At 38.9% G+C, this 26,946-nt stretch overlaps 1 protein-coding gene and 1 long non-coding RNA gene across 15 annotated transcripts in view; one reads left to right on the plus strand and one right to left on the minus strand.

Annotated features, from left to right (window-relative positions):
• The window catches only part of MRTFB (myocardin related transcription factor B), a 225,753-nt gene that overhangs the window by 175,909 nt on the left and 22,898 nt on the right, over positions 1-26,946 (plus strand). For all 13 annotated transcript variants that reach the window (XR_006274578.1, XR_006274576.1, XR_006274577.1 and 10 more), the window contains 7 exons: positions 10,720-10,967; positions 15,610-15,763; positions 20,964-21,977; positions 23,528-23,677; positions 25,205-25,354; positions 25,639-25,776; positions 26,846-26,906. Coding sequence is in view for 9 of the 13 variants with exons in the window: in XM_043493351.1 (XP_043349286.1) it covers positions 10,720-10,967; positions 15,610-15,763; positions 20,964-21,977; positions 23,528-23,677; positions 25,205-25,354; positions 25,639-25,776; positions 26,846-26,906 (1,915 nt within the window). In the remaining 4 variants the exon portion in view is untranslated. The remainder of the gene's footprint in view (positions 1-10,719; positions 10,968-15,609; positions 15,764-20,963; positions 21,978-23,527; positions 23,678-25,204; positions 25,355-25,638; positions 25,777-26,845; positions 26,907-26,946) is intronic.
• LOC122455996 overlaps positions 24,702-26,946 on the minus strand; it is a 45,799-nt gene continuing 43,554 nt past the window's right edge. For both annotated transcript variants that reach the window (XR_006274584.1, XR_006274583.1), the window contains exon 3: positions 24,702-25,023. This is a non-coding gene — a long non-coding RNA (uncharacterized LOC122455996). The remainder of the gene's footprint in view (positions 25,024-26,946) is intronic.

The following is a 26,946-nucleotide window of genomic DNA, read 5'->3' on the forward strand; positions in this document are numbered from 1 at the left end:
AGCATATTGCATCTCAGCCCTGCTTGGAGACTTGGAATTTGTTTTAATTCTCTCCTCAGAGATGATCTTCCTTGAAGTAAAAAGAACAATTGTATCCCAGGATATCTGTGGATATGTTTTATTCCAGAATCACGTTTTGTGGCTCTCATGAAGAAGAAATATCAGCAAATACCTGCCTCATCCAGGTTTGGTTTGCTGCCAGTTGGATCAGTAATCTCCAAAGGAATGAAGAATAGGGCATCCCCTGCAAGCTCAGATAAAATCATTTTATGAGGCATTTCCATAGGGTAATTGAAAAACAGCATTTCAATCAGTGGCGAAAACTGTAAGTTTAGTTAGTAGTTATACTAACGAAGCACCTTAAAAACAAGTTTAAAATATGTATATATTAGGTCTGTCAATTAATCGCAGTTAATTTATGTGATTAACTCAAAAATATTAATCGCAATTAAAATTAATCATGATTCATCACAGTTTTAATCGCACTGTTAAAAAATAGAATACCGATTGAAATTTATTAAATATTTTAGATATTTTTCTACATTTTCATATATATTGTAGTCTGTGTTGTAATTGAAATAAAAGTATATATTATTTTTATTAAAATATTTGCACTAAAAATGATAAAAGAAATAGTATTTTTCAATTCACCTCATTCAAGTACTGTAGTGCAATCTTTGTCGTGAAAGTGCAATTTATAAATGTAGATTTTTTTGTTTGTTACGTAACTGCACTCAAAAACAAAACAGTGTAAAACTTCAAAGCCTACAAGTCCACTCAGTCCTACTTCTTGTTCAGCCAATTGCTAAGACAAACAAGTTTGTTTATATTTACAAGAGATAATGTTGCCCTCTTCTTAATTACAATGTCACCAAAAAGTGAGAACAGGCATTCACATGGCACTTTTGTAGTTGGCATTGCTACAGGTATTTACGTGTCAGATATGCTAAAAATTCGTATGCCCCTTCATGCTTCAGCCACCATTCCAGAGGACATACGTCCATGCTGATGATGCTCGTTAAAAAAATAATGCATTAATTCAATTTGTGACTGAACTCCTTGGGGGGACAATTGTATTTCCCCTGCTGTTTTACCTGCATTCTGCCATATATATCATGTTATAGCAGTCTCAGATGATGATCTATGTCAGGGTTCGTTCCCCACTCTGAACTCTAGGGTACAGATGTGGGGACCCGCATGATAGACCCCCTAAGCTTATTCTTACCAGCTTAGGTTAAAAACTTCCCCAAGGTACAAACTTCGCCTTGTCCTTGAACAGTATGCTGCCACCACCAAGCGTTTTAAACAAAGAACAGGGAAAGAGACCACTTGGAGGCGTCTTTCCCCCAAAATATCCCCCCAAGCCCGACCCTCTCCCTTTCCTGGGGAGGCTTGAAAATAATATCCTAACCAATTTGTTACAAAATCATCAAAAACCCAAACCCCTGGATCTTGGAACAATGGAAAAATCAGTCAGGTTCTTAAAAGAAGGATTTTATCTTAAAAAAAAAAAAAAAAAAAAAAAAAAAAGTAAAAATCATCTCTGTAAAATCAGGATTGGAAAAAAGCTTTACAGGGTATTCAGATTCAAAACACAGAGGATCCCCCTCTGGGCAAAACCTTAAAGTTACCGAAAACATGAATAAACCTCCCTCTTAACGCAGGGAAAATTCACATAAAACAAAAGATAAATTAATCCGCCTTGTCTGGCTTACCTATACTGGTTGCAATATTGGAGACTTGGATTAGGATGGGTTGGAGAAGATGGATTTCTGTCTGGCCTCTCTTGGTCCCAAGAGAGAACAACCACGTAAACAAAGAGCACAAAAAAAAAGCCTCCCCCCTACCCCCCCAAGATTTGAAAGTATCTTGTTCCCTTATTGGTCCTTTGGGTCAGGTGCCAGCCAGGTTAGCTGAGCTTCTTAACCCTTTACAGATAACAGGAGGTTGCCAATGGCCAGGAGGGATTTTATAGCACTGTATACAGAAAGCTGGTTACCCTTCCCTTTATAATGTTCATTTTAAGAACACTTTCACTGCAGATTTCACAAAACACTAAGAAGGTACCAATGTGAGATTTCTAAAGGTAGCTTCAGCACTTGAACCAAGGTTTAAGAATCTGAAGTGCCTTCCAAAATCTAAGGGGGACAAGGCGTGGAGCATGCTTTCACAAGTCTTAAAAGAACAACACTCCAATGTGAAAAATACAGAACCCAAACCACCAAAAAAGAAAATCAACCTTTTGCTGGTGGCATCTGACTCAGATAATTAAAATAAACGTGCGTCGGTCCACACTGCTTTGGATTCTTATCAAGCAAAACCTGTCATCAGCATGGACGAATGTCCCCTGGAATGGTGGTTGAAGCATGAAGAGACGTACGAATCTTTAGTGTATCTGGCATGTAAATATCTTGCAACGCCAGCTACAATAGTGCCATGCAAACGCCTGTTCTCACTTTCAGGTGACACTGTAAACAAGAAGCAGGCAGCATTGCCTCCTGCAAATGTAAACAAATGTGTTTGTCTGAGCGATTAGCTGAACAAGAAGTAGGACTGAGTGGACTTGCAGGCTCTACAGTTGGTTTATTTTTGAATGCAGTTATTTGTACATAATTCTACATTTGTAAGTTAAATTTTCATGATAAAGAGATTGCACTACAGTACTTGTATTAGGTGAATTGTAAAATACTATTTATTTTGTTTTTTTACTGTGCAAATACTTGTAATTAAAATATATATAAAGTGAACACTGTACACTTTGTATTCTATGTTGTAATTGAAATCAATATATTTGAAAATGTAGAAAACATCCACTGCTACTCTGAAACAAATATTTAAATAAATGGTTTTCTATTATTGTTTAACAGTGCAATTAATCACAATTAATTTTTTAGTCGCTTGACAGCCATATATATACGCACACACACTCACTCACACTCACTCACTCACTCACTCACTCACACTCACACACACACCCAAAAATACTGTTCTGGGAAAAAAAATTTTAAATTATTTTTACTCAACAGTTGCAGATGAAAGAAGGGGGAATTTGTGATAATTTACTAATGCCACTATATAAATCCATGGTATGCCCACACCTTGAATATTACATGCAGTTCAGGTTTGCACTTCTCAAAAAAAAGTATTAGAATTGGAAAAGGTACAAAGAAGTGCAGCAAGAATGACCAGGGGTATGGAACAGCTTCCATAATAAGAGATTTTCTAAAAGTTTAGAAAAGAGATGACTATGGGGGAATATGATAGAGGTGTATAATCATGAATGGTATGGAAAAAGTGAATAGGGAAGTGATGTTTATTCCTTCATATAAAACAAGAACTAGGAGTTGCCCAATGAAATAGGCAGCTAGTTTAAAAGAAACAAAAGGAAGTATTTCTTCACACAAGGCACAGTCAATCTACGAAACTTGTTGCCAGGGGATGTTGTGAAGGACAAAAGAATAATGGGGCTAAAAAAAAATAGATAAGTTTATGGAGGATAGGTCCATCAATGGCTATTAGCTAAAATGATTGGGGACACAACCCTATGCTCTGGGTGTCCCTAAACCATCAATTTCCAGAAGCTGGGACTGGACAACAGTGGATCACTCAAAATTGTCCTGTTTCATTCGTTCCCTTCGAAGCTTCTGGCACTGGCCACCATCAGAAGACAGAATACTAAAATAGATGGACCATTGGTCTGCCCCAGTATAGCCATTCTTATGACTCAGTATGTGACTGAGGAAAGATTGTGGTAGCACTTCCAGCATAAAAAGGCTAAAATATGCTTTTGTTCTAAGATATAGCAGCTCCAGTGAATACCAGTTTTCCTAGATGTTTTCTGTCTCTGTTTCATGCCCATTCTCTGTGTGTATTTGTGTAGAGAAGGTTATAGTGAGACAACTCTTGCAGCATCTCATTGCTTCCATCTGGGTGCAGACCTGGATTTTGTACTGTGTCCTTGTTGGTTGCTTCTCCATACAGGAGAAGATCCATACTAGGATCCAGAATGATTTCCTGTCCCAGATGCAAAATTTATCAAATTTTAGCACATTCTGCAGAGCCTGGCCTGTGTAGAGAGGTAGATTGAAGAATAAGTCAGTATATGGGAAAGGGTGAGCTGTTTTAATTTTGGATTTGATTCTGTCATATTAAATAATTAGTATAGAAGTCAGAACCTGTGTATGGGTGATTTTTTTTTAATTCTAAAGAGAAAGTAAATGAATATTTTAACAAAACCTCAGTGAGAGATTTTTTGCAAGTAATTAAGAAATTATATGCATGTCTTAATGGAAAGAGTCAAAATTTCCTCAAAGGACATTTTTAATGCCAGGATTGGGTCTTAATTAATTAGCAATGAAGGCTCAAAGGATCTTTCTTGGATACAAAATTTAGGACCAGATTATGCATATAGACATTTAGGCCCCTGCATATAGACAGCTACAATGTAGTGAGGGAGTGTAATTGCTAGCTACTCAAAAAGGAAGCAGCAAGTAAGTTAGGGCCAGGGCCTGTCCACTCTGTACCCAGAAAACATGTGATGCACCACTTTGAGTTGCAGAGCCCTTCTTGAATCAGCCAAAATTCTTCCAGAGTGCTCACACTGAAGCACAGCACTTCTATAGTTCCACTCCACTGCAGACAGTTGCTTTAGGCTATTGTCTTACCCTTAACTTTTTTCAAAATGGCTATCTACAAATTCCAGAACAGGTGCAACAACGAATCAGCTTTATAATGGCAGTAAAATTCCTCCTTTTGTTGCAAAGCCATTTGCAATGTATATTTATACCAACTGATAATTTCAGTCTAGAGTTTAAAAAAGAACCACCTAACTTGAGCCTCCTCCATCTGCTCCATTAATATAAAATGAGGCACTTTCTGAACAGTACTGCTGTTGAAATAAGAATGAAGATGCAGACAGAGTGCTCCAAGAACTGCTCTGGTTTAGGTTTGTTACATTTTTATTTTTATAGCAATTGTTGCCTTTATCTTCTTCTCTGAAACCTCATGCTATTAAGAATCATGATTCCTTATAATCCCCAGTTAAACTCTTTATACCTGGCAAATAGATCCATATCATCCACAAAATCTAAGCTTCTCAAATATGTACTTTTTGTCTACAAGCCCATATGCATTAAAATTGCCTTAGTGTTATTTTGTAGCCAACAAAAAGCACAGGAAAAACAGCTTTCCCTGATTCTGGTTTCTTTAGTGATACCCTTGTCTCGATACACATTATTTACTTTGACTATGAATTGTACTGTGACAGCATGCACTGATTCTTGTGAATTTTCGCAGCGTGTTCCTGATTTACTTGGTCTTCATACAGCTCTCTGAATTGTATAGTACACCTACCTTTTTTCATCTTAATTTGATACTCCTAACAATACCCAAAACATGATCAAACTAAAAAGAAAGGAAAGGTAAAATCATTTATCTGAAAGAGCACATGCCATTTACTATAGAATATATTTGTTACCCAAGTTGCAACTTTCCTCTGCATTACAGTGTTTTCTCCTTTCTGAGTTCGTTAGAAAAAAAAAATGAACATTTGTCGCCTGAAGAAGAGCTCTGTGTAAGCTTGAAAGCTTGTCTCTCTCACCAACAGAAGTTGGTCCAATAAAAGATATTACCTCACCCATCTTCTCTCTCTAAGGCTTTGTCTACACTGGCAAGTGAAAGACAAAACTTTCGTCGTTCAGAGGTGTTTTTAAAAAAAAAAAACCCACACCCCTGAAAGACAAACGTTTTGTCAATGACTAGCGTGGGTGTGAACAGCACTTTGTCGGCAGGAGAGTGGTCTCCTACCAACAAACAGCAGCTACACTGTAGCGGCACAGCCGTATCACTAAAAGCTGCGTAGTGTAGACATAGCCTAACACTTGTGGCAGTGATAGTTAAGTCCTGGTCATATTGCGGGGATCACTGTACACTTACCCTGATTTTTTTTATGTGGAAAAAATGACATTCTGTTGTTTTGAAATGTACAGGGGATTCTTTTATTTTGAAAATAAAACCTCAGTTTGCTTTTAACTTTTGACACTTTCTGAAATTCTATAGTGTGGCATTGATTTTTTTCAGCAAGTGAGCTAATTTGAGACATCAGCTGCTGGTTTACTGTTAGAAGTTAAGGAATAAAAATCAGAAATCTATACATATAAAATGAATAATTAAACATGAATTAATTTGAGATAGTGTCATGGCAGCTGTGAACATAAATTTTCTTCAGCTGTTTTGACTGGTTTCCTTAGGAACAAGAAAATTGTTTTTACCAGAACTGAATGTGGAATTGTAGTAAATGGTTTAATAACAGGAAGAGAGTTTGCAAAAAGAATTTCTGGTGATTTCCCTCCCACTCCTGCCCACATTGAGCAGTTGTGTTCCTTAGAATCTAATGATTTTGTATAGTAATTGTTTTGGTCTTTTTCATCCATTAACTTTATTGTGTACCTGTAAGAGCAGTTAAGGTTTGATCTATCACTTTGTTTGCTATCATGAGGAGAAATATATTCTTTGTAATTGAAAATTAGCCTTAATATGAAAAGCAGAACTATGCTAGTAGTGACAATTAAATTACTAAAATATTTTAAATCATAAAACATAAACATATATAGACTAGTGCAAGTTATCTTTTTAAATACTGTTTGATTTAAGGAGGGTTAGTGACAAAGTCCGGACTGAGTTGCTTTCAACATGCTGATGACGCCCAAGTTTATATCTCCATTTCACCCAAGGCTATTGAATACCTAACCCCAATATCTGGGGGAGATTGAGGTGTGGATGAGAACTGGCTGTGTGGACCTCAGTCTGTATATTGTTGTTAATAAGACTGAGGTGTGCTTGGTAGGTTGGAGGAAGCAAATAAACAATATGGTGAAGCCAATATCTTTTCCTTTGAGAGCATTTGGCTGCCATTTGTTACTTGGGGGCGCAATCTGGGATACTGGTAGATCCCCCATCAAGGGTGATCTGTTGGATAATCACATTATACCAGGGCCCAGAAATGCTTTTTACCAAACGCATGTAGCCAGCAACTGGCTACATGCATTTGTGTGTGTGTGTGTATGTATATATATATATATATATATATATATATATATATATATATATACTATCTATAGAGAAAATGAAAAAATGAGTGTTGCCGTACCAACTCTAACGAGACTCATCAATTAAGATAGCCCACCTTAATGGTATGCTGGTATGAGATGGTATGATGAGGTTGCCTACAATGGCATATGACTTATTACCAAATATCTCCAACAGTTGGTGATGGGACACTAGATGGGGAGGGCTCTGAGTTACTACAGAGAATTCTTTCCCATGTCTGGCTGGTGTGTCTCACCCATACGCGCAAGGTCTAACTGATTGCCATGTTTGGGGTCGCCAAGAAATTTTCCCCCAGGTCAGAGTGGCAGAGACCCTGGGATTGGGAGGTGTTCACTTTCCTGTGCAGCATGGGGCATGGGTAAATTCTGGTCTGAACTAGATTAAATGGTTGCTTTTCTGTAACTGGAAGTATTTAAATCAAGATTTGAGGACTTCAGTAACTCAGCCAGAGATTGTGGCCTACTGCAGGAGTGAGTGGGTGAAGTTAGTTGTTGTTGTCACTAACAAATTAGTTATGACAAGCATATCATCATCCATTTTTCATGCACCACTTGAAACACTATGGACTTGCAGTCTGTCATGAAAACACCTTTAAAATATATATTAGTTGATGAACCACATTATAATCTGAAAAAAGAAAAGGAGTACTTGTGGCACCTTAGAGACTAACAAATTTATTTGAGCATAAGCTTTCGTGAGCTACAGCTCACTTCATCGGATGCATTTGGTGGAAAATACAGTGGGGAGATTTATATACACACACAGAGAACATGAAACAATGGGTTTTATCATACACGCTGTAAGGAGAGTGATCACTTAAGATGAGCCATCACCAGCAGCAGGGGGGGGAAAGGAGGAAAACCTTTCATGTTGACAAGCAAGGTAGGCTATTTCCAGCAGTTAACAAGAACATCTGAGGAACGGTGGGAGGTGGGGTGGGGGGGGGAGAAATAGTTTTACTTTGTGTAATGACTCATCCATTCCCAGTCTCTATTCAAGCCTAAGTTAATTGTATCCAGTTTGCAAATTAATTCCAATTCAGCAGTCTCTCGCTGGAGTCTGTTTTTTGAAGTTTTTTTGTTGAAGGATAGCCACCCTCAGGTCTGTAATCGAGTGACCGGAGAGACTGAAGTGTTCTCCGACTGGTTTTTGAATGTTATAATTCTTGACGTCTGATTTGTGTCCATTGATTCTTTTACGTAGAGACTGTCCAGTTTGACCAATGTACATGGCAGAGGGGCATTGCTGGCACATGATCGCATATATCACATTGGTAGATGTGCAGGTGACCGAGCCTCTGATAGTGTGGCTGATGTGATTAGGCCCTAGGATGGTGTCCCCTGAATAGATATGTGGACAGAGTTGGCAACGGGCTTTGTTGCAAGGATAGTTTCCGGGGTTAGTGGTTCTGTTGTGTGGTGTGTGGTTGCTGGTGAGTATTTGCTTCAGATTAGGGGGCCTGTCTGTAAGCAAGGACTGGCCTGTCTCCCAAGATCTGTGAGAGTGATGGGTCGTCCTTCAGGATAGGTTGTAGATCCTTGATGATGCGTTGGAGAGGTTTTAGTTGGGGGCTGAAGGTGATGGCTAGTGGCATTCTGTTATTTTCTTTGTTGGGCCTGTCCTGTAGTAGGTGACTTCTGGGTAATCTTCTGGCTCTGCAGGATTGTCTGGCTAGGTAGACTTCCTCCTCAGGCCCTACGTTACCAGCACTCCCAGCTATCTTCGAGACACCACTGACTTCCTGAGGAAACTACAATCCATTGGTGATCTTCCTAAAAACACCATCCTAGCCACTATGGATGTAGAAGCCCTCTACACCAACATTCCACACAAAGATAGGATTACAAGCCGTCAGGAACAGTATCCCCGATAATGTCACAGCTAACCTGGTGGCTGAACTTTGTGACTTTGTCCTTTGTGATATATGCCATCATGTGCCAGCAATGCCCCTCTGCCATGTACATTGGTCAAACTGGACAGTCTCTACGTAAAAGAATAAATGGACACAAATCAGACGTCAAGAATTATAACATTCAAAAACCAGTCGGAGAACACTTCAGTCTCTCCGGTCATTCGATTACAGACCTGAGGGTGGCTATCCTTCAACAAAAAAACTTCAAAAACAGACTCCAATGAGAGACTGCTGAATTGGAATTAATTTGCAAACTGGATACAATTAACTTAGGCTTGAATAGAGACTGGGAATGGATGAGTCATTACACAAAGTAAAACTATTTCTCCCCCCACCCCACCCCCCACTGTTCCTCAGATGTTCTTGTTAACTGCTGGAAATAGCCTACCTTGCTTGTCACCATGAAAGGTTTTCCTCCTTTCCCCCCCCTGCTGCTGGTGATGGCTCATCTTAATTGATCACTCTCCTTACAGTGTGTATGATAAAACCCATTGTTTCATGTTCTCTGTGTGTGTATATAAATCTCCCCACTGTATTTTCCACCAAATGCATCCGATGAAGTGAGCTGTAGCTCACGAAAGCTTATGCTCAAATAAATTTGTTAGTCTCTAAGGTGCCACAAGTACTCCTTTTCTTTTTGTGAATACAGACTAACACGGCTGCTACTCTGAAACCTGTCGTCATAATCTGAATTTTTTTTTTAACCAATGTATAATTTAAGTGATAAAAGGTTGTTCTAGGCAATGTTGGACCAAAACAGATTACTTTCCTGTGAGGGTTTATGATTTGTTTAGCACAATGTGGTTGTTAGCATTCAATGTGGAATGCATGAAAGTGGTAAGCATTGGCATAATGTGGCAGCAGAGTGTCTTGTTAGTGTTTCTAATAGTTGCTTTGTTTGGACGTTACTTAATACAGTATTACAGTGATCTACTGATGTAAGTAGGATGTCATGTAGATTAAATTGTTTAACAGAGCTAGTGGGAATCTTTAAAGTGGTCTAAAGTTCCCTCTTTGACAGATACTCATATTAGTAGGGTATCTTCATTTAGAATCTAACTGGACATGACATGTCTGATCTTTTTGACTGAACTGAATAAAATTTATAGTTTACTAAAATGGCAAAAAGATCTACAGTAGAACCTCAGAGTTACGAACACCTTGGGAATAGAGGTTGTTTGTAAATCTGAACAAAACATTATGGTTGTTCTTTCAAAAGTTTACAACTGAACATTGACTTAATACAGCTTTGAATCTTTACTATGCAGAAGAATTTTGTTTTAACCATCTTAATTTAAATGAAACAAGCACAGAAAGTTTCTTTACCTTATCAATTTTTTTTTAATTTTCCCTTTATTTTTTTTTTAGTAGTTTACATTTAACACAGTACTGTGCTGTACAGTATTTGGGGTTATTTTTGGTCTCTGCTGCCTGACTGCATGCTTCCGGTTCCAAATGAGGTGTGTGGTCAACTGATCAGTTTGTAACTCTGGTGTTCATAACTCTGAGGTTCTACTGTATATTCTGTTCCAGCTGAGCTGATTACTATAATGGACATCATTATTTCTTGCCATCTCGTTTTTCATAAGTGATGTGTTCCTTTATGCCTCAACTTCATTTGTTCATACAATCGCTTTGTAAAGATGTCTGTGTAATAGCTGTTTCATTTTATAATTTTTTCTAACTTTGTCTCTAAATAGCAAAGCCATCCCAAGAACCTAAATGACAAGCATCGGAGCAAGAAATGTAAAGAACCTAAGCCTAGGGTAAAGAAGTTGAAGTACCATCAATATATCCCACCTGATCAGAAAGGTGAGAAGAATGAGCCACAGATGGACTCCAATTATGCTCGTTTGCTACAGCAACAGCAGCTTTTTTTGCAGCTGCAGATCCTGAGCCAACAGCAACAACACTACAACTACCAGACAATTCTACCTGCACCGCTCAAGTATGTGAAACTTTGTCAGTTTTTTCCTTTAAAGGGATGAATTTGCATTTTTATTAAATAAGGAAAAAATATTCATCAAATGTAGAATTTGTTAAGGTTAAATTGTGCATGTTAGGCACAACCCTATATTAGGGGATGGTGACTCACCATGATTTGAGGTGGTTATATCTAAAGGTAAGTCAGTGCCTCTATACTACCTCTATACTACCTATTCCTCAATCTCCAGTTCTCTGCATCTCTTAGCAGCACAGATAGTGATGAGACTATAGTTTTGATTTATTGAAGGGACAGTAAAGTCTGATAAACCTATAACTGGACCTACTGGCTTAATTTTGGTCTATGGACATATGCAAGCACCGCCCCTTTATTTGTCTGCTGTATTTCTCTAATCAAACATGTTATTTACATTCACAAGAATTGTGATCTCTTATGAATGCTTGTAACTTTCAACACCCTGCCTACACATACTTTATGACACAAGCAGACAGATCAGAGACAGAACACAACATCTATGCATATTTTGCTATTGCTATCCCAGTGTTGCTATTTGGGGCATTTTGGAGGGGCTGAGAGACTTTTGGATAAGAAGGAATGTTGGGCTTTGTAAACTGCAATAGGAAGTTAAAATCTGGACCTAAAATCCTGTCTAGATACTTTCTACACCCCTCCCTTTCTCCCCTCACCATAGTATATGAGTGACTCAGAAACATCATTAATCCCCAATATGCCTATGATGGGGAGAATCTAACTTACAGCAATGTAGCATTCTGGTTCCAGCCTTCCTTAACAACAACCTGATAGTAAATAACTAAAAAGTATAATCTGAGAGTAACCAATGACATTTGTATAATTGCCATGTATCCTATCTTTGGAAGCTGTGATGTGCGTGTGGTATCAGCTGCTCATTCTGTTACATGTAGAAGCATTACAAAAATATTTTTATCTTGAATCAAATTGAACAAAGAAAGTGCAGGGAATGTTAATTAAAATCCATTTTAAACTGATATTAATACAACAAGCTTAGCCCTGCATGCTGTAACAGCAGTTTGTTCTTTGAGTGCTTGCACATGTCCATTCCAATGTTGGTGTGTGCTCTCCCTGAGCATAGTTGCCGGAATTTTTTCCCTTAGTGGTGCTATCTGTCGGCTTGGCTCTAGTGCCTCTGGTGCCGTGCACTCATTGTGCCAGTATAGCGTTGCCCTGCCCACGCGCTTTCAGTTCCTTCGTACCACCCATGATGGTTGCTGGAGCTTCCCTCCTTGCTCAGGTCTGGACGTGATCACACAGGACCATGGCCAGCTGCTCCACCCAAACCTTAGCGCTCTTCATCTGATGATCTGGAACCTTCATGGCTGAATCCTGAAGAGCAAGTTTGCTCAGAGCAGGTTTGTCAAGTCCTACTGGGCAGTAGAAAACCCTCCACTAGGATGATGTACCTGGCAAAGTGGAAACAATTCTCCATCTGGTCTTCCTGGTATGGAGTTCTGCCTAAGCAGTCTTCATTGCAGCTCATTCTGGAATACCTTCTGCTTTTAAAGCAGCTGGGTCTGGTCTTTTCTTCAGTCAAGGTCCACTTGTTGGCCATTTCAATCTTTCATCCTAAGGTTGACAATAGGTCGGTTTTCTCATATGAAATGGTAATTCATTTTCTCAAAGGCCTAGAGAGGGTATTCCTTCAGATAAAGGAACTAATTCCACTCCTTACCCCGGGACCTAAACCTTGTCTTGTTGAAACTAGGCCTGCCTTTCGAGCCACTAGTGATAGGCTCACTGTTGAACCTCTCTTGGAAGATGATCTTTTTGGTGGCCATTACATCATTCAGGAGAGTTTCAGAGTTCCGCGCCCTCACCTCGGAACCCTCATATATAAGGCTACAATTTAGTCACTGGTATTTTTAATAAAAGTCATGGACAGGTCACTGGCTGTGAATTTTTGTTTGCCCGTGACCTATCAATGACTTGTACTATAAATATCCCTGACTAAATCTTGGGGAGGCGGGGCCACTGCTGGTGCAGGGAGCAGGGCCAGCAGCACTAGCTACCAGGAGCCACTGAGCAGCAGCTGCTCTGGCTGCCTTGGGGCTGCCGACAGCAGCTGCTCCAGCTGCCCTGGGACCCCTGGCTGCGAGACCACCCAAATGGCTGGCTGCGGAGGCAGCAGCGGATGGTGCGGCTGGCCCTGGAGCCAGCTTTTTGGGCAGCCCTGTGGTCAGCCACACTGGCTGTCACGGAGGTCGCAGAAAGTCACGGAATCCATGACTTCTGCAACTTCCATGACCAACAAGGAGCTCTACTCATATACAATCTTCTTCAGAGATAAAGTGCAGCTATGCTTGCATCCGAAGTTCCTCACGAAAGTGGTTTCTCAATTCCACTGTAACCAATCGATTTTTCTACCATTATTCTATTCTAAACCACACGCAGATAGGGAAGACCAGTGTCTGCACTCCTTGGATTGCAGATGGGCCTTGGCATTCTATGTTCAGAAGACCAAACTGTTCCATAGATCACCGCAGCTCTTCACAGCGATAGCTAAGAGCATGAAAGGGGCTCCCCATCCCTACTCAGAGGATTTCATCTTGGATCATGTCATATATCCAGGCATGTTATGAACTCGTGGGGGGTCTCCCCACCGCCGAACCTGACTGCTCTTTCCACTTGGTCTCAAGCCTCTTTGGCGGCTTTACTAGCTCAAGTTCCTATTCGAGATATTTGCAGTGTTGCGACCTGGTCCTCAGTGCACACATTCTCAGCACGCTATGCCATTACTCAGCAAACCAGAGACGATGCCTACTTCGGCCATGCAGTGTTGCAGTCAGCTTGTCCTTAAGCTTCAAGCCTACCTCCTGTGCAACTGCTTGTGAATCACCTACATTGGAATGGACATGTACTTGAAGAAGAAAAACCAGTTACTAACCTTTTGTAACTGTTATTCTTCTAGATGTATTGCATATATCCATTCCAAGACCTGCTTGCTGTCCCCTTTCTTGGAGTGGTCCATGAGAAGAAACTGAAAGGGTGCGAGCTCAGCAGGGCCCCTTATTCCCACATTATGAGCATGCTACAACTGGAGGTGTTAGAGCGACTTGATGGGTACTACTAAGGGAAAAAATTCAGGTGATTGTGCTCAGGGCATGCCTGCAGCTACATTGAAATGGAAATGTGCATTTTCTTCTTCGAGTGCTTGCACATGTCCAGTGTAACTGCTTTTTCTTACCAAGTATTATTCTAAATAACAGACAGAGACATTAAAAAAAATCTTGCTAACCCCACTTTAGAAGACCCTTGAGATATTAAGAGACATTGTTGCTTAAAAATGCTAATAAGGGCATAATTACACAAACCAGGAAAGAAAAGTGCAGCTGTTCAGAAAGATGAGTTGGAAGTATGGAATTTCAGGGGCTGCTAAACATATTAGTTTTTTTGACCTACAGATCCACTCTCTGATCTGAGCTTTTTTCAGAATAACAAAATTTAAGATTAACCTAGCATAATCTTTTGGATATTTATTATAAAATATGTATTCTGCCTTGTCAGCAAGGTACAATTTGCTTTTGAACAGTAAGTCCAAATGTCTCTACCAAAATGTGCATTTTCCTGGTACAATATTGTTTATTTGGGGAAGTTGTAATCACAAATACAAAGTCAGTAAAAGGCCGGCCCACCTGCTCTGTGGTCATATGATGCAGTTTCATTATAGAAATTTAGGAATCCATGCTTGACCAATAAATCCAATCAATTAATTAACATGAATAAGTTTTTGGTTTTCTGAGAATGACTGGCCAGGTTTCTTGCAAAGCAAAACCAGTTTGACCGATGAAAAAATTATGCCAAAACTTCCAGTGCTATATATCTAAAGTTAGATACCTAACCCTATATTTAAGCACATAAATAAAACCAGTTTTCCCCCAAAAGAACTGAATGTGTAGTCTCCAGTGAAGTTACGGGGAGATGTGCATATTCAATTCATCTGAAAATCAGGCCACTCTTAGGTGTCTACATATGGACTTAAATGCTTCATTTTAGGTATCTAATTTGAAAATGTTAGTTTTAGCTTTTGTGATAGGAAAGAGATTGAAATGTTAGTGTGCAATTTGCAAACTCTTCTTCTTGGCTCCATTTGTTCACATATATCTTAAACAATTATCACACTCCAAAGGTTCTTTAATTAATTCTAAATGTAAATCTGCATATGAAGAAAGCTTTTAAAATAGAGTGACAGACATTATTAACCTAGTTTACTGCACTAGTCAGCAGAAGTTTGGTTAATTTCAATATTTCTTCTTGTGTTTTTGATATCTGATCGTGGTGTTCTTGCATTAATAGAAAAAATAGTACGATATTTGAAACAAAGACAGCTTGGGTTGTAATCTAACAAAAAAGTGATTAAACATGAACTTATAAGACTAACTGTACACTACATAAAATACCAATATATTTTCCACAGCAGACTTTTCCTCTGCAAGCAATTCAGGAATCATCTAAAATATTTAATGAGTCCAACTGTTTTAATTTTGCATCTGAGGAAAAGTCAATTTTCTGCCATTAAGTGGATACATTTTAAATTCAGTACTGCTGCTTCTTAAAAGTAAATACCATAATAGCTAGCACTGATTTTTTTTTGTTTGTTTTTTACTTGCAGACCCCTCAGTGACAAACAAAACAACAATGGGAATATACCACTGACTGCTTTGAGCAACAGCACTCCTATGTCGGTAGCCTGCACACCAAGACAGAACAGTAATATTCCCAGCAGGAAACCAGGACCGCTTCCTTCAAGCTTGGATGACCTGAAGGTAAAAATGAAGATGGATTTGTCTGTGCAAATATCAGCAAAGGTTATAACTTGCAAAATGTTACTGACAGGCATAAGCCTGGATTTTATTTTTCTATGTACTTTACATTTCCTCTGAGATGTTATAGAAATGTTTTTGTCAATTTCATTTACCACCAATCTGGATTTTTTGCCTTTATTTAGTTTTTTTTCCCCCCGGTTTCTAAGAAGCTCTTTTCTTGTCCAAAGCATTTTATAAATTTTATCTAATCCTTACAACACTTCTCTACTTCAGATAAGAAAGGAACTTTGAATAGATTATTTGCATACTTTATCTGTTCAATATATGAAGGCTTGCCTGGGAGAATGAAAGTATCTAGATGAAGCAGACTATATGCTAAATTTTGACCCCAAACAGAGTTTGACATTATATTAATGGTTCCCTATTAAGAGTTAATACTCTAATACAGAAGTTTAAGTCAGCACTATAAGTTTAAACAGATTCCCTAATGAGACATTCAGAGAAGTAACTGCTGTAATTTCTGCACAGAAATAACCCCATTAAAGATGTGCTAAATTTTATTGGGGCCTTAACTCATCTGTTTCTCCTGTTGTGTACACACTTCTGAGGACTGTCACCTGTGTGCACAAATAAAATTGGCTTGTCTGCTGCTTATGCAAGCAAGTGAAGTGTGCAGAATGTATGCACAAGAATTTTGTACACACAAAGTTGGGCTTTACCAGTAGTATTTTTATATCCTTTATAAACAACAAAACAAGAATTCTCTTTTGCTAATTGGTCCTATGCAGTAGGGCTGGTTGAATTATTTGTTGCTAATTCTGCTACAAATTTAGATCTTTTTTTCCTGTCTGTTAATTGTTTATGAACCATTCCTACTGTTAGTGTATTCACCATTTATGATGTATGACTGATCAGCTATGTCACACAGTATTGTTTTGTTTCCTGACTGGATTATGGAAACTAAGCAGGAGAATAATGAATAGCAGTATTGAACAACACATTGATTCCTTATAAAGTTTCAGTTAAGCATTCATGCTAAAATTCATGAAAATTTCTTCACTTTTTGTGAATCCTGAAAAGGAAGTTGTGTGAACAATATGAACCCACAGACTGGGATCATGAAATAAACCTGCCATGTTTATTCAGAAAAATATTCACATGTCACTTTTGTCGTATTCTACCAGCTCTAGTATGAAAGGTCCTTTCTTCATTAAGAAGCTGTTCTGAGGAATTAAAGATGTCAGTCCGCTTTTGAAAATGGATATGAAGAACATCAAGTTTGTGGTGTTCAGATTCAAATATTTTCATTAGCTATGACACAAATGCTCCCAGTTTTGTGTGAAGGAATAGCAAGACATCTAGTGGCCAGCTTGTTTATTCTCTGCTTTGTGTTCCTTAACCCAGTGAATCTTGGTTTCTTATCCAAACACAGAAGGAAGATTCTGAAGATCAGATTGTTGGGACAGCAATCTACTGGTTTCAAAGCTGTCATTCTCATATAAAACAAGCAAAACATGTAGCCAGTTTAGCCTGAAAGTTGGAAATGCTGATCAGCTGTAGACAAGTCCAACAATGGGAACTTTTAACAAATTCTAGAGTAGGCATGTGGGATATTCTTATTATTGTGAAAGCCACTAGTAAAATATTACTAATGGCAAAATATAGTTCTTATTTGAGTGTCCATATAGATTCCATTCTTGTTGATATGCACGCAAGATTGGATTCTGTTGGTCAGCAGAGTCCTTTGGGACATTTCTGCACTTGAAGTGCCATAACAGCCCACACCTTAGGGCATAAAGGGCAGAGCAGGCCCAGCAGTTCCTCAGTTCCTTCTTACTGCCCATGGCAGTGAGACAACACTCTTGCAGTATCTGCTTTTCTGTGCACTGTGTGATTTATTTAACCTACTATATAATAGAATAGGTCATATACTAAGTATAGTTTCTTACCTCTCCCAGAGATTCCAAACATGTTGCCACATGTCTCAGACTTCTAGGACACATGGCCTCATGCACTCATGTCACACAGCATGCCAGACTTCACCTAAGCTTGCATGCAAAGGTGATTGAAATCAGTATATCTACACAGCAGGCACCACATGGATGTGATAGGCATGGTCCCTCAAGAAGTCCTCTTGTGAAATTGGTGGAAAGACATTTTTCAAGTGTGCAACTGAGTGCCCTTAGCTGCACCTCTACTTACCAAGGCTCTGGTGGCTAATCATTGTTCAGGGATTGGGATAAGGCTCATCTAGACTACCTTTACATTCAGGGACTATAGTCCCTCTACAGAGACTCATCTTCATAGATATCCTAGAGCTCAGAGCAATCCACCTGGCATGCAAGTAAAATGGTGCAATGCTGACAGACAGCACCACAGCTATGCACTATGTCAACAAGCAAGGGGAAGCAAGATCATCCCCACTCTTGTCAGGAGTCCATGTAACTATGGAATTTGGTGCATTCTGAATCAAATCACCCAGTGGCTCTGAGTATTCCCAGTCTTCAGAATGTCTTGGTAAATCAACTGAGAGACAGTTCTGTCAGCCATGAGTGGTCAGTCAGAGAACACCTTTCGTAAGTGGGATTCCCAGAAATAGAAATCTGTTTGCCATGAACCAGAATGAGTGTCAGACGACATTCTGTTCCAGAAGGGGGTGCAAGTCCAGGCTCCTGGACAGATGTTCTCTTCTCTTGGACACCAGGGTCCCCACAATACCGAGGTTTCTGAGGAAACGGAGACGATGCAGGGTGCATAATAGCCCAAGCATGGGCAAAGCAGCTCTAATACTCAGATCTCCATCAGCCTTTCGACATAGCCACCAATTGCCTTACCTTCTTTGCCCAACATTGTCTCTCAGAACAACAGTCAGATCCTGTACCTGGATCTAGCACTGTTACACCTGACAGCCTGAATATTGTCTGGATGACGTCCACCAAAAGAAGCTGTTCAGTTGAGGTTCAGAACATTCTGCTTCACAGCAGGGAAATCTTCAATCAGATTTAAAATACAAAGCCAAATGGAACCAGGTTTTGTTTCAGAGTAGCAGCCGTGTTAGTCTGTATTCGCAAAAAAGAAAAGGAGTACTTGTGGCATCTTAGAGACTAACAGATTTATTTGAGCATAAGCTTTCGTGAGCTACAGCTCACTTCATTGGATGCATTCGGTGGTTTTGTTTGGCATCCCAGCACCAGTTGTCTCCTTTAGCATTACCAATTTCAGCAATGCTGGACTATTTGCTAGCTCTGAAACACTCTGGATTGTCCATCGGTTGTATAAGTGTTCATAGAGCAGCAATATCTGCTCATCACCCCCCAAGCCAGGACCAAACTTTTGCCCCACCCTGTAGTGGCTAGATTCTTAAAATACCTCATTGCATTTTTTCCCACAGTTCAGGAATTTCCTTTGTCTTGGGCCCTCTATATAGTATTAGGGTTGATGAATCTGATTCCTCTCCTAGCTGTCAACATATACTGCCTTGCCTTTCTGGTGTGAAGAGTAAAGCAAGTTCAGACTCTCATGACAGATCCTCTATACAGAGTATTTCATAAAAATAGGGACACTCTTAGATGTCATCCCGAGTTTCTACCTAAAGTTCTTTTAGATTCCATATAAACCAATCTATTCACCTCCTGGTTTTCTTTCTTAAATTTCACTCGACCCTAGGAAAGCTATGTTTCATACACTTGATGTAGCAAGGGCACTGTCTTTTTACTGAGAACAAAATCATTCAGGAACATGCCAAACTATTTATGGCCTTTGCTGATTGAATTAAGGGGCAAACTGTATCCTCACAGAAGTTATCCAAATTGGTCTCCAGTCGTATAAGGCCATGTTATGAACTAGCCAGAGTAGATCCACCAAGCCACATTAGAGCACATTGCATTAGGGCTCAGGCAGCATCCATTGCCTGTTCGAGGAATATTCCTGTATCTGAAATATGTTGAGCAGCTACACAGGGCTCACCATACACATTGACAAGGTGCTATTCTTTAACACAGGCTTCCAGAATTTGGATGGCAGTTTTTTGAGAGTTCTCCTGAAGTATTTTTTTAAGTAGGACTCCTAGTACCCACCTCCACGCAACCAGACAACTACTTGTTAGTCACCAAGAGAGGAATCTATGTGCACAGTCACTCTCAGAAAGAATAGTTACTTATCTTACAGTAACTGCAGTTCTTCGGGTTGTGTTGTCCACATAGATTCCACACCTCATTGTACTTTTGTGCAAATACAGAGTTCTATTCCTATGGCATTGGTGAAGGAACTGCGGAACAGGTGGATCTATTTTACCCTGTATATTCTTTGTTGGGGGCACTTAGGGTGCAGGTGTGGCCCTAATGGACACTGTTAGCCAAAATAATACGGTCTTTTGCACATAAGGTACATGTGCACCAAGAGTGGAATCATGTGGACAACACATCTCAAAGAACCACAGCTACTACAGGGTAAGTAACCATTTATTTTTAAATCAAAATTCTGATGAAAAGAATTACATAAAATACATACTGTAACTTACCCCTTCTGTCCATAGTTTAACCCCAGTGAGCATGTCAGTCAGTATACTTATTTGACTGGAAAATCCAAGCTCGCTCCACCAGAAGTTAGATAGCTAAATTGCTTATGCTTTTCATTCTTGTAAAAGAAACCCAGGTGGCATATGGTAATATTTGGTCAATTTATAACTAAAGGTGACTAATGCACTGAGTCGTCCAGTCCTCCTGATAAATTTCTGATACAATAGGTCCCATAATCTTGTCTCATGCTGGCATAAGGAAGTGACTCAACGTGACAAATTTTGTGTATTCAGTGCTTTAATGTGCACATTTGTCAGCTACTGTAGATTTGTTTCAGAAGTTTTCAGTCCAAAATGAAGATGATGTACTTTCATATTTCCCAGATGAGTCTTGTTTGTGTTAAAGAAATATGCAGTGTGCTTACAGTGCTATCTGAAATGTTTGTCTATTGTATAGCAATGTATTAGTATTAAAATGATTTTTGGTATTCCACCAAAAGAAACTTGTTCATATAGATATTTTTTTTACATAAATGTTGCTATAAAGAATCTCTCTTGCACACAAAAGACGAGTGCATAATGAATAGTGAATATGCTGAATATGCTTTTCGCAAAATCCAATGCAAGTAAAACAACATGCTGGTTTTGTTTTGTTTTGAAAACTAAGTCTTATTTTATTCTCAGGTAGCTGAACTGAAGAAGGAATTGAAATTAAGGGGATTGCCAGTGTCTGGAACTAAAACAGATCTTATTGAGCGTCTAAAACCTTACCAAGATCTTAATAATAATGGTGTCAATAGTAATAAAGTGGTTGCAATAACCACTTCTACTGGTGTCATCAGTAACACAGGGGAGGTAACTGTGGCATTCCCTGTTACACCATTAAATAAATCAGTAGGGAGCTTTCCTGCAGAAACGTCATCTGCTGGAACTGGCTTCAAATTAGCACATACTGAAAGCATTAGCTCCCCTTTGCCCATTTCACCATCTCCTTCAGAACAATCAAGTCTAAGCACAGATGACACAAACATGACAGATACTTTCACAGAAATGATGACCATGATGTCACCATCCCAGTTCTTAAGTACTTCACCTCTAAGAGTGACTGTGAATGAAGACAGTCTGAGTCATGCTAGTGGAAGCATCTCAAGCATGGAGCTTGATGCAGCAGAAAAGGACCGCAAGCTTCAAGAAAAAGAGAAGCAGATTGAAGAGCTCAAAAGGAAACTGGAACAAGAACAGAAACTTGTGGAAGTACTGAAAATGCAACTGAAGGTTGAAAAACAGGGTCAGCAGCAGCAATCCCAGACTTCTGTTAACTCCATAACTATGTTGGATCAGCAACAACTAAATGCAATCAAAGATGAAAACACTCTCACTGATTGCTCTAGTCCAAGGCAACCAGTATCTATAACCAGCCATTCTTTAGGACAGCCAGTGTCTACTGGTGGCCAGAACCTAGTTGCTAAAAAGGCTGTCATCATCAAGCAGGAGGTACCTTTGGCCAAAGCTGAACCACAGAATGTAATCTCTCAATTCTATGTGAGTTCACAGAGGCAGCCACAAACTGCAGTTGTTGCCCAGCCTCAAGCTTTACTAACTACCCATGGATCAACACAGTTGCTACTCCCACTGTCTATCAAAGGACCGAATTCAGCCACTTCAGTGCAGCTACCAGTGGGCAATATACAGCTACAGGTATGAAATGTTTTATCTAACTTTAATCTTTTAAATTACACATTATGATTGTCAGCCATGCTACTCATTTTTATATAGAATAGAAAAGTGTTTTATATGCTTAATAATTATAAAAATATTGACTGACTTCATGATTGCATTAGACCTGAGTAGAAACTATCAAGAGCCAATCTTTTCAGTTAGCTTCTTTCCCCTCACTCAGGCATTTCCTAGATGAGTCCTTTTTTGTGCATTCTAGCAAAGATTTTTTTGAAAAATTTCCTTGACAATTATTCTTCCAGGGATTAAGCCTACTAGACCAAGAGACAAGTACCTGCAGTCCTCTATCCTTTTCTGCATGCACTCCCTCCTGTCCCCAGTAAATCAACTCTGACTTCCCACCACCACACAAGTCATCAGTTCTTCCCTCATAAATAAAATCAGTTCTGATGCTCACCCGTCAGATAAAATTAATTCTCACATCCACTTACCTTCCAATTAATCTGCTTTAGGCTCTCCCAAAATCAATTAATTCTGGCCTCAACAACCACATACTCTCCACATGCTTGGATCTCCCCTTCCAGTGTAACTTGGGAAGCCCTATCTCTTTGCTTGGAACTTCTGCTGCCTTCCTGGATATGCAAATAGCTATTCTCCACATGGGCCACTCTGCTCCTTGCTTCCCTAACCTTTAGGTAAAGCAGCAGATCCAACCCTTTTGCTCCTTTTTCTTTGCTTCAGGAACCCCCCCCCCCCCACACACACAATATAAATCAGTTAGGTGATTCTAGTGCAACTGATCTGCATGACATTCTGTACTACTGAAATGTGAGTCTCCTTGATTTCCTTTCATTCAGACTTTGTAGTAGTGACATCACTTACTTTTAAGTCATCATGTTTTTTTTTTCTTAGCTTGGTAGCCTACTAAAACTATCACCTATCATACCAGCATGCAATGATGGTACACTTTGTTTAGGAAACAGAGACTGCCCAGGTTGGGTTGGGGGAGAATTAGCTTTGGCATAGAAAAGTTGTTAATGTTTTGGGGATGTTGGGTTTTTTTTTGTTTGGGGGGAAGGGGTGATAAGGGATTTACATTACCATACATTTGAGGTTCAAGGAACAGGTGTATAGAAATGGGTTTCTCAGTTGTGTACAAATATTTGATTATATATTCATGTGCTCTTGCTGTTTCATTTGCAGTCAGTCTCAATAAGGATTTGATAGAGTTTTCCCAGACTGTACAGAAAGTATCCTATTCAGATTTTCTGATCTATACTGGATCAGAACATATAACTCCAAATGCTGTCATTTGCAAAATGTGTATTGGGACTTTTCTCCCAAGTCCAACTGTGTGTTTGCCCATCTACTTCTATTTTACTTTTACATACTCAAATGTTGGGCTGCAAAGCTTCAGTGGAATCTGAAAGTGAAACAGTATTCAAACAATGTGACTTCTTGACTGATAGTAAATTACCACAATTGAGGATTATTGATTATGCCATAACTATACTGTAAATAGTTAAAATATGAAATGTCATTGTGTAAATTTCATTTGTCTTCTGGCTCAGTCACAAGCAGGAATTCAGGCTTCATCACAAGTATCTGCGCCTGTTTCATCTTCTGGTCCAGTTCAGACAGCATCACAGATGCATGGTCCACCATCAAAACAAAATACTGTCACACAGTATGTGCTCAGTCAGGCCCAACAAATCAGAAAGGTTTGTGACTACTGATGAGATATAAATGTGAAATTATCATATACTGTAATTTGAGGCATTTTTTACCATTTGCTACATGGGTAACCTATGTTCTCTGTTAGGAAATATTATCCTTTCCAAGGCAGACAACATGGTTTACTGGATACTATATAATGGGCCAGAAAGAATGATTCTGTAACCCAGTGGTGAGGGTGCTCATCTGGAAAACCCAGGTTCCAGGCCCTGCTCCAGTGAATATTTAAGTATTTTATAAAAAGTGAAACGGCTTCTATAGAAGAAATTGAGAGAGACCTACCCCAGAATATCCTATACTCTGGTGGTTAGGGTACTCACCTTAGAGACGGGAAACCCTGTTTCAAATCAGTGTGTGGGGATTTGTACCAAAGTCTCTCACATACCCAGTGAGTGCTCTAACCACTGGGCTATAGAACACAGAAGGGATGAATTTCCTCCTCTTTTTTGTTTGTAGTGTGTGTGAGAAAGGCACCTAAGCCAGGTCTGGCCTAACTCCAGGGCTATGAATGCAGAGTGAAGGGAAGCATCTCCCTGCAGCCCACAATTAGGTGCCCAACTCCCTTTAAGGGCCAGGACTTAGACCACACCCCTTTCTGACATAACTTGGGTCTGTGGATTCCACTACACTCCAGGATGCCTACATTTTAGGGATTGCCCTGGTGAGTCTAAGTCACCTTTCTGGATCTAGTTGTTAACCTCTCTGTGCACCATATTTTCCCAATGTGAAAAAATGGGGCTGATGGGCCTTAAACTTTAATAAGGTAGATATCATGAAAGAAAACTACTATATTAGTACTAGCTGTTTTATTTCTTTGTTATTAAGCTTATGTTGTATTTATGGGAAAAATGTTATTCCCATTTTTCCATTTATTTCTTTAGATTGTGCTCAAATACCAGCTAACCTACTCAAATAAAGGGAGCCCCTAATCTGGCATGTATTTTAGATATGCACTCGGAATTTATATCATCTTTTCCTAAGAACTAGTTTGCAATTATATGAGGCCAGAAATTAGTACAATTGTGCTTTATTGGTTGACCACTAGGTGGAGATGTTACTTTAAATTGTTTTATGCCTCTCATGTGCCAGAAGCCATGTTCCTCTCAGAACAACACAGATAGGTCATGTGCTTCCTGGAAAATCAGAGAGGAAAGCAGTTTAGATTTTTTTTTTTTTAAGTACAATTATCAGCAAAAGCTTTTGCCAGACTCTTCAGGCAGACTGAAGCTGTATTATAAATTTGAGGTGAGTAAAGGCTCAACATTGCAGAGTGACAGTCTCTCTCCAAGAACAGCAGTGCTGACAGTTGCTCCAGACTCTTCTACCTAATCCACTGAAAAATAGACAATTATTGTAGTTATAGAAAAATCTCTTTCCCAGGTAGAAGTTAAGCAAACAAATATATAAGAAAGAAAGCATAATTGCTTTTACTTTCCCTCATGATTTTAATGTTGTTTAAGCATGATTGTGAATATAAAAACGTTAGCTTTTGATAAAATATTAATCCTTTACAGGTTTTCCCACCTAATACATCAAATACAATATTTCCCTATCAAAATCCACCTGTTAAAACACTACAACAGCCTTTTATCAATAAGGCATTAAACACTAGCCTTGATGCTGGGAAGAAACAGGTTCCCACAGTGCAAAACGGACCCAATAAGGTAAGATTTGCTCACTTGTTCTCCACAAGACTGTTGCTACATTTTTTATTAAGAAAATGTAAGCATGAGGAATTAGTGTTGGGTGTATATGAATATTTTACATACAGAATACATACATCTAATCTAGCTGTAAAATAGTTAAAAGTAATCATACACTATCAGCTAAATAGCTATGACCGGAGAACTAGGGTAAATCTAATATTTATATAGCTCATCTCCTTAAGAATAGTTTACTTTACCAATATGGTTCATTTGTTTGTTCATTATGTTGTTGTTTCACACAGCCTGACTCACCATCGGAGTCCCAACCATATATCATACAACACACACTGTTCAGCAATCCAGGAACCAAGACAAAAGACCCTCCACGTTATGAAGAGGCCATAAAACAGACCCGCAACATGCAGGCATGTCAGCGAGAGGTAGGTTAAATAAGAGAAAATAACTATCAGATAATTTTTTCCCTTTTTACATAGAATTATTAAAATCAGTGTCAGTGTGTGAGTCCAAGTGCCAGGATTTCCCTGCATGCACTCCATTGCTCAGACCTATCCTATTAGCATTTGGATAGATCTAGTGATCTTCACTCCAAGAGCTCTGGTTTTTCATGATTCTGTTAATTTTATCTAAAGGATAAATTCAGTTATTTCAGATCTACAAAATACTGGTTGTTTGTCTGTATATTAGCTATATGGAAATAATTAATATTGTGACATCAAATATGACACCTTGTTACCAATCTAGCAATAATTACCCTTCAAATGACATTGCATGTCTTCAAAGAGTTTGTCTGACACATAATACCTTGAAAATGGACAAGCTGTGTTTGATAAGTGTACGATTAATTATTTTTTCATTGTTTGTATTTGTGTAAAATTGTTCAACATTTAAAAAGGTACGGTAGCAGGACCACGCAAAAAAGACCTTCTCATTTTAATGAGTGTTGTCAATACTATTATGAGGAATATTGGAGGGTGGGCCTTAAAGTATCACTATGACATCATTCATATTGGCAATGAGGAGACTTCAAGACAGTTGCAAGGCAAGATGCTCATTTGCATGCCATTGTAATAATTTCTTTAGAACACTATTTAAAAAATATATATGACCAGTAGCCCACCCAATAGTCTTGGCTGGTTCTTATGTGGTAGAAGAAGCCACTGTTTAAAAAGCTATTAAATACATCAACATTACTTACATTATTTTAAAAAAAATATTTCTCCTTGCCTTTCAGCAGCTTTCTGATTTGCTTCATGCTAATCACTTCAGTGACAACACTATAAAACAGATGACAACCACCTCTAATATCACTCAAAGTATTATTTAAAAGCATGGCATTAGTCCAGCTTTTACTGGTGAGGCTAAAGTCATTTAAAAAATAGTCTAGAGCCATAATCCAAGTTAATGTTAATAGTGTTACTAATGGAAGCTGGCATCAGTCACATCTTATATTAGAGTCTGCATGACAAAAATATTCTCTCTCTGTTACAGATTTCAAATGCACACAGTCAACAGATGGATGATCTCTTCGATATCCTCATTAAGAGTGGAGGTAAGTCAGATTAACTCTGTGTAATGTATAGACAAAACTA

The sequence above is a fragment of the Dermochelys coriacea genome, chromosome 10 (assembly GCF_009764565.3).
Source record: "Dermochelys coriacea isolate rDerCor1 chromosome 10, rDerCor1.pri.v4, whole genome shotgun sequence".
NCBI classification, from domain to species: Eukaryota; Metazoa; Chordata; order Testudines; family Dermochelyidae; genus Dermochelys; species Dermochelys coriacea.